This window comes from Clarias gariepinus, chromosome 22, assembly GCF_024256425.1.
Source record: "Clarias gariepinus isolate MV-2021 ecotype Netherlands chromosome 22, CGAR_prim_01v2, whole genome shotgun sequence".
Taxonomy (NCBI): domain Eukaryota; kingdom Metazoa; phylum Chordata; class Actinopteri; order Siluriformes; family Clariidae; genus Clarias; species Clarias gariepinus.
Genome location: NC_071121.1, coordinates 23,509,710 through 23,517,500, shown reverse-complemented (window position 1 = coordinate 23,517,500; position 7,791 = coordinate 23,509,710). Strand labels below are relative to the sequence as shown.

Sequence of the window (7,791 nt, the reverse complement as noted above, 5' to 3'; positions counted from 1 at the left end):
TGTATACACACTTTATGTCCCCTTTAGAGACCATTCCATCATTAGTCATTTCACTTTCAAGTTCTGAATCTGCAAACTCATTAGATTGGTATTAATGTGCTGTCACATGTAAGTCGCTCTGGCTAAGCGCATCTGCTAAACTTTCAAAAAATCGAAGAGTCCCTAGGCATTGAGTTGTTTATTAATGTGTAAACACTCTGATTCCCATCTCTTTAAAAAGTCATCTGTTCTGTCTCGGAGAGCCAACTTCCCATTTACCACGTCAAAATGATTCGCTGTTATTTCTCTTCTTCTTATCTTCTTATGAGCCTCGACAAACTGACAGGCGGCTAATGAAGATTGATCTTCCTTGCTACACCATACATCGGCTAATCGTGTTTACAGAGATAATTGGACACACGGGAAGAGATGTGATTTTCTCACCTGCTCGGACTTATCTGGGTAATTCAATAACAGTTCTCCAGTGATCAAAGACAGTGGTTATGGATGCAGGACATGACATCTAAAGCTTTCTCAAGAACATCAGATGGTGGAAATGAGATTTTGAACAAGATCCTGAATTGCTGTTAGAAAGTCCTGTTTATTACTTTTTTTGTTTCTAGTTCAGTTGCCATATGAGACATAAAAAAAGAAATCAGAACTACTAAAATTTGGCGTCATGGAGGCACCTCCAGGGTCCAGGTTTGATTCCCACCTTGGGTCTGTGTGCATGGGGTTTTCCTCCTGGTACTCCGGTTTCCTCCCACAGTCCAAAGACATGCAGATTAGGCTAAATTGGTGTTCTCAAACTGTCTGTCATGTGTGAATGAGCGTTTGAGTGTGTGTATGCATGTGCCCTGTGATGGATTGGCAGCCCGTCCAGGGTATACTCTGCCTCGTACCCTTAGTCTCCTGGTATAGAATCCATGCTAACTACTAAAGCATTAAAAGGGACAACTACAAAACCCTGAAACACATCTTGATCTCAGTCCTTTTTAAAATCCGCTGATCTTCAAGCCTAAGCTACATTTGATGTGCTTTACTGGCTTCTGCGCATCTGTTCTTTCACATCTTGGCCTCAGACCAAAATTCACTATTCTGTCTGTAATACAAACAGTGTACCATCCATCTGCTGGGGCTCCTGTAATCAAGCCGTATTATACTCTGTCCTAATAAGGACATGTCCATGATTGGCAGATCAGCTTATATGGAAAGTGGAAGTGAATAGAATAGTCTTGTGTCTTACAGTCACACACACACACACACACACACACACACATTTCTACAGATCAATCATTTTGGGAAGAGTTCAGGTCAAAACTGCACAACACATCAATACAACACGTCAATTGCAACAAGTCAATACTCTAAATTTATGGCTATGAACAAAAACAGCATCTGTAGAGACATGGTGGACCGTAGCATCCTTAGGGATGCTGCTTCTGAAATATATGACTTATAAAAATGACAATGCAGGCAACATTAAATCCATATTTATTTATTTCCTCCTGTAACTATGATAGTAAGAGAGTATGTGGGAAATAATATGCTTTACACCACAATGCCGCTACAATCTCGTCTACATCTACTGTACAGTATATACTCTTATCTACATAAACTATGACTAATGATGAATTGCTTCTTTTTTATGGTTATGGATATAGTGGTACTGAAAGTATTTTGTAAGGGGAGAGGAGTAACGTTTATGGAAAGAGTCTCAAGTATCAGCACTTTGTAGCTGTCAGTACACTTTAAGACACAGCACATTCCCCAGAAAAGAAGCTTTCCCCTGTAATATGATAGTCTGTTTTTTATTTTTTTATCTTTGTAATTTCAAAGGAAAGATCATCCGCTGAGAAAGCGACTGTTTGTATATATTATAATGTCAGTGAAAATATAACTAAGTTGTTTGGTGGATGATCCAGAACTAAAAATTCTGTTGTCAAATTGCTGTGGTATACAAAAAAACACTATATACGTCATTTCGTTGACTATTGCCCAAGTGTGTTGAAAAAGAATCAACTTCAGGCTTGAATAATTTCCTCCAACACATTTGCAGGACTTTACAATGTTATGGATTCAGACTGATGGATAACATACAGTAGAAATTTTACTAAATATTTAATTGAATGAAAAATGCTCATGAAAATGTCCAAGAAAAACATTAGATGGATTTCTGACTTGTTTTTAAACTAATATTGCAATTAAAAGAACTAATTCACTGAAGCAAAAGCAATAATGAGCAATGAACAATAACAAGACTGCTGCATGACTGAGTTGCCAGATTGGGAACAGACAAATCCTACAAACTGGGTTATGTGTTCACAGATGGGCTAGAAGATGGCTTTAGAATGAAAGAAAATGACAGTTAAGCAATATTTCATTATTTTTTTTAAAGGGTTGGCCTTTCCACTAATGCTTACTGAATCTTGTAATTAAAAAATTTCAAAATAAACAAAGCATGTGTATAATAATAAGTCAAAATAATTTGCATGTTATAACTTGTACTGTAAAGACAAATGAAAAATGTGTGTAAAATCACATGTAAATATAATTTAAGTGTGTGTAAAATAATGTAATACGTTGAAAATGAGGTAAATTTGTGTTATGAATTATGTGTAAAATCACATTTATAGATAAATAAAGCAGGTATAACATAAAATGTAAAATTAAAATAAGTATGTGTAAAGTCACCTGAAAATGTAGCCTGTGTAAAATCATACATACAAAAAAAATTATCCGTGTAAAATTACATGTTAAGATGAATAAAATATGTGTAAAATCAGAAAGGGTGTGTAAAATGCCATGCAATGCATGCTTGTAAAATCACAGATAAAAATAAATTTAGTTTATGTAAAATCACAGGCAAATATGTGTAACAATGAATCATATGCGAAAATAAAGGAATTATCACATGTGAGGATAAATGAGGTATAAGTAAAATCATGGTAATGAAAGTATGTGTAAAATCAGATGTAAACATGAATGAAGTATTTGTAAAATCATGCAAAAATAAATTTTGTTTGTGTAAAATCACATAAAAATAAAGTAAATATTTGTAAAAATTATGTGAAACTTAATGTAGTAAGTGTAAAATAACATGTAAAAATTAAGTATGTTTAAAATCATGTGTGTATAAAAATCATGTGAAATAAATTTAGTTTGTGTCAAAATAACAAAAATCAATTTATATGTAAAATAAATGTAAAATGAACTATATGTTTATAATCACATATGATGAATTAAAAAATGTATATATGTATAAAATCATGTATATATGTATAAATCACTTGAAAATAAAGTACAAATAAAATCACAGTGAAAATATATTTCACATATAATATGTTTCACATATAATATACATATTTAAAAATCTGTGAAAAAAGTATATATAAAATAATGTATAAAAATAAATAACAAATTGTATAAAATCATGTAAATATGAACAACGTATGTGTAAAAAATGGTAAAATTGAAGAATAAGTAAAATTATAGATAAAATGTGTATGAGTAAAAAAAATTAAATAGGTTTGAAATTGTGATAAATTTTTATATATAACATCACATGTGGCAATTAAGAAAATATTTGTAAAATCACATGCAATAAATGAATTTTGTGTAAAAGAATGTTTAAAATAATGTACTTATGTGTAAAATCCCACATAAAAATAAATGAAGCCAGCATAAAATATGATTATTGTTAAGATAATTATGTCTTCAGTCCAATGTGATAATTAGGCATGTGTAAAAATCTAGTAAAAATAAATTTTGTTTGTTTAAAATTAAGTAGGTGTAAAACCACTTGTGAAGATAAAAAAAGGATGTGCAAAATCATAAGAAGTAAATCTGATTACATGTAAAAATTTTTACATTTAAAACCAAATGTAAAGGTCAATTCATGTGTATGTGTAAAAAGCATACATGTAAATAAAACCTGTATGTAATCACATGTAAAAATGATTAAAGTGTGTGCACAATCACATCAGTTTGTAAAATAAAGTAGGTGAAAAAGCACATGTAAAGATGAAGTAGCTATGAAATTACATGTTAAAGTAAAATTTAAAAAAAATCACATGTGAAGATGAATAAAGCATGTATAATTACTTGTAAAGATGATTGTGTAAAAATCACATGGTAAATAATGTGAGTAAAATTACATGGGGAAACATATTTTACATTGGAAAATAAATTTGGCGCGTTTAAAAGCACAATTGGTGATGAATGAAATGAGGCATATGTAAAATCACATTTTAAAAGAAAATCACTTTAGTAATATGATTTAGTAAACTGTGTAAAATTCCATGTAAAACAACTCTAATGTAGTAAACTGTGATTAGTGTAATTATGTAATTTCTCTAGCATTCTTAAATTAAATGTTTTATCCAGGGTAGGTGATAATTACAACACAACCCAAAGTGCCAGTGTTTTGGGGGTAAAAAAGACTCCTATAATTACGGTGATTTAATGCTGAATTAACACCTGCACGTGCACATCTGGACAGCAGAGCCGGATAATGCATCAGTGTAGGTGTTAATTCGGCACTTGGGGATTTCGCTGTGTTGGGAAGCCCAGACAGACGGCGAGCTCTGATAGGCCCAGAAACCCTTACATATAAACAAAGAAGCGCGTCTATTTGCCGTTCGTCCTGGCGTTTGTCTGACTCACCGAGACATGGACATGTCCGGGGGAGGGAAGGGGAGGGGGGCAAAAGAAAGAAGATGGAACTGTCCGATTTCCTAAAAAAAAACGTGGGTTATATACATATATATATATATATATATTTGCGACAGGATCAGAAGCACACAGTCTGACAGGCCAGGTCTGTCTCATTAACAGCATTAACCTTTGCATTATTGATAGAACTGAATCTGGGAGCCAATCACTGCTCTGTTTTCATGCGTGAGCTCAGCATTCTGACCAATCAGAGTCGAGCTCGATGTGTGTTTCCGTGTGCCTTTGATGAATAGCGGAATTCACATGATCCAAAAAAAAAAGAAAGAAAAGGGAAAAAAAAACAGACTAAACCAATAAAACGCACAACTCCTAATAGTGCAGCAATAATTTGATGGGTCAAAATAGATTTTATTAAATAATAAGCAAAATATGACGATTAAAAACAATATTAGACAGAGCACGCCCAGTATAGAATGAACATTACTATTTTTGTGTATTTACCTGCTCAGGTCCCTGGAAACAGATGCGGCACTGGGGAGTGCGCGTCCCGCTGCTCATGGACACCGTGTCCGCGTTCGCGTGCACCCGTTCGTCCAGTCCCGCCGCCGCCGCGCTCCGCCTCGCGCCCACATCGCTGCCGTAGTACTCCTCGGCGTCGTGGTCGCCGGTGCAGCGGGAGAACGTGCGCCACCCGCAGCCGCCCACAGCGCCCAGGCCGCGCATGCTCGTCCCTGCGTCCACGCCGGGCTGCCGAGGACCGGACCGCATGAACACCAGGAGCTTGAGCTCGTTGAAAAACATGCGGATCCGGTTCTTGAACATCTTTCCCTACATGCGTGGGGTTTGCGCCAGAAGTGAAACGGATTATTGTGTCGACATGTATTATTATTATTATTATTATTATTATTAGTGGTGGTTGTGTTATTTATAAACAAGTCCTTGTTATAGTCAGGAAATAAAGGTATAAAGGAACAAGCTTGCGATATCACAGACTACTTTTTCTTTTTTTTTCTTCTTCTGTTTATTTGCTGTCTGATGGCATGTTAGTGCGGGTGAGAGAGTTTTTTTTTTCCGGCCCGGAAAAATCGACGCGCCTTTTAAAATGTTTATGTCTAAAGAACAGAGAACGAGTCGACCCTCGAACCTCGAACCTTAAACCACACAGGGGATCTGAGAGTCACTTCAAACCCCTGTCCCGTCTTACTAGAGCAAAAAAAAGAAAGTAAAAAAAAAAAACAAGCGTCAGTGCACTGGTCCAGGGAAGGTGAGTGATGTGATCTAAAAACGAAGATAAACAAGTACAAAACAGATTTTTAAAAAAGTGTTGTCCCACAGTCATCTCATCACTCAGAGAGCAGTGCTAGAAAAAAAAACTAAACAGGATGATTGCTGTCATACACGTCCCTTTTGATGGTTCATCGCGGTTATTTGATCATGACGGATCCTTCCTCTCGTTTCCTGGCCATTTTCTTTCTCATCGGTGTGTGTGGACATGTTTTGACGCCACCTCCCATCCGACCAGCCCCGGACTCAGCATACCTCGAGCTGGCATTCTTATATCAATTATAGTGATGATAAAATATATTGATAACAACGATATTAATGACCAAAAAAAAAAAAAAAAAAACAGATAAGAGACTCAAGGCCCAAGGTTGCTACGAGAATAAAAAATCCCAGCAGCTCGTTGGTGTTTTGTTGTCTATCAGCATCCCGCCCTTACAGAGGACCGTCGAGCGCGTGCGTAGTTCAAAGGAAGATGGACACAATGTATTCTTTAAAAAAAAAAAAAGTACGAAAGAAAAAAGGGGAAAAACAAAAAACACCATAAAACCGAATTTCCTTCTCCACGCGGTGATGGGCTGCTTTACGCGCCGGAAGTCTCTGGGAATAAAATCATGGCAGCCTTGCCTTCACTGCTCCATGAAAATGGACGTCTTGCCAAAAATGACTCAGAGCTAGTCCTCGGGTACACGGCGTGCTGGCAAAGTGATCACACACATTTATTCATTTACACACTCACTGCTGATCGGGTCCACTCCTCGGTGGAGAGCTTCGAGCGGAATTGCGCTGATTTCGATGCAGTTTTTTTTTTGTACAGGCGCTGCTGTCCGAGGTGCTGATCTCTCTCTCTCTCTCTCTCTCTGCGTGACACGCTGATCACGTGTTAACGGGGCGCGGGAAATATGACCGTCCCAAATGGTTTTTAGTTAATTAGTACAATAGGGTGTAGTCGCTTTTGTTTTATCCAATGCACAATGCATTCAGAGACACCTTTCCTTACTGTATCCACCTTACTGTGAAACCAGAAAATTTTCCATCTGTATGTCTGTTCATGACAGAATGTAATGAAACTTTTGCACTACATAGACATCTAACTGAAGTTTAACCTGCACCATAAGCAAAATGCTAAGTAAAAGTGACGTTATGCTACTTGCTCAATGTTAGCAAATGCTTGCACCAATAGATATTAATTGTAAAAGCTAAATGAATTATTTTGACTAGGATTAGTACAAAAAAAATACTGCTAAAATAACAGCGCTGAAGTGGTATAAGTGAATTTTAGGCCTTGTTCACAAGGGCGTTAAAATCAACCTTTTTTTTTGTGTTCGTAGCGTCTGGTGAGCGCGGATCAAGTGGCGATTGTTTTCTACACATAGGAGCAAATTCCAGCCCACGCGGTCCAATTCTATAGACAAACCAATGGCGCACAGATAAGTGAAAAAAGACAGCGCTGGCTTTGATAAAAACACTGAAGAACACCCAGTACCACATCCCACCATGCACAAAGCCCAGCAGGCAAAGAGCCCAAGGACATCGATCGGGCATCTGAACTCCTCAGATCCCACTACGATTGAGTACCCATGGGATGTGTGGGACAACCCACAGCCAATCAACTTACAAATGATCGACTGCCACCGTCTGGGTGCCAAACACCAAGCCCAACCAGAGGTCTTGCCAAATCATGCCCTGAGGGTCCAAAGCTGATATTGTGATATAAAAGCTTGATCCACCAAGGAAACAGTCTACTATAGTAATTTGGTGATTCCTTTGCCTAAACTCACATAAACACAGTTTGGCTATTACAGCAGGAAAAGACACTGCATTGTGCAGCACATCAGACAGGAACACAGCTGGGCT

At 36.9% G+C, this 7,791-nt stretch overlaps 1 protein-coding gene across 1 annotated transcript in view; it reads right to left on the bottom strand.

Annotated features, from left to right (window-relative positions):
- The window catches only part of marchf9 (membrane-associated ring finger (C3HC4) 9), a 17,397-nt gene extending 10,661 nt beyond the window's left edge, over positions 1 to 6,736 (bottom strand). The window contains exon 1 of the mRNA XM_053483035.1: positions 5,155 to 6,736. Coding sequence (XP_053339010.1) covers positions 5,155 to 5,475 — 321 coding nt within the window. The 5' untranslated portion in view covers positions 5,476 to 6,736. The remainder of the gene's footprint in view (positions 1 to 5,154) is intronic.
- Between the last annotated feature and the right edge of the window lie 1,055 nt (positions 6,737 to 7,791).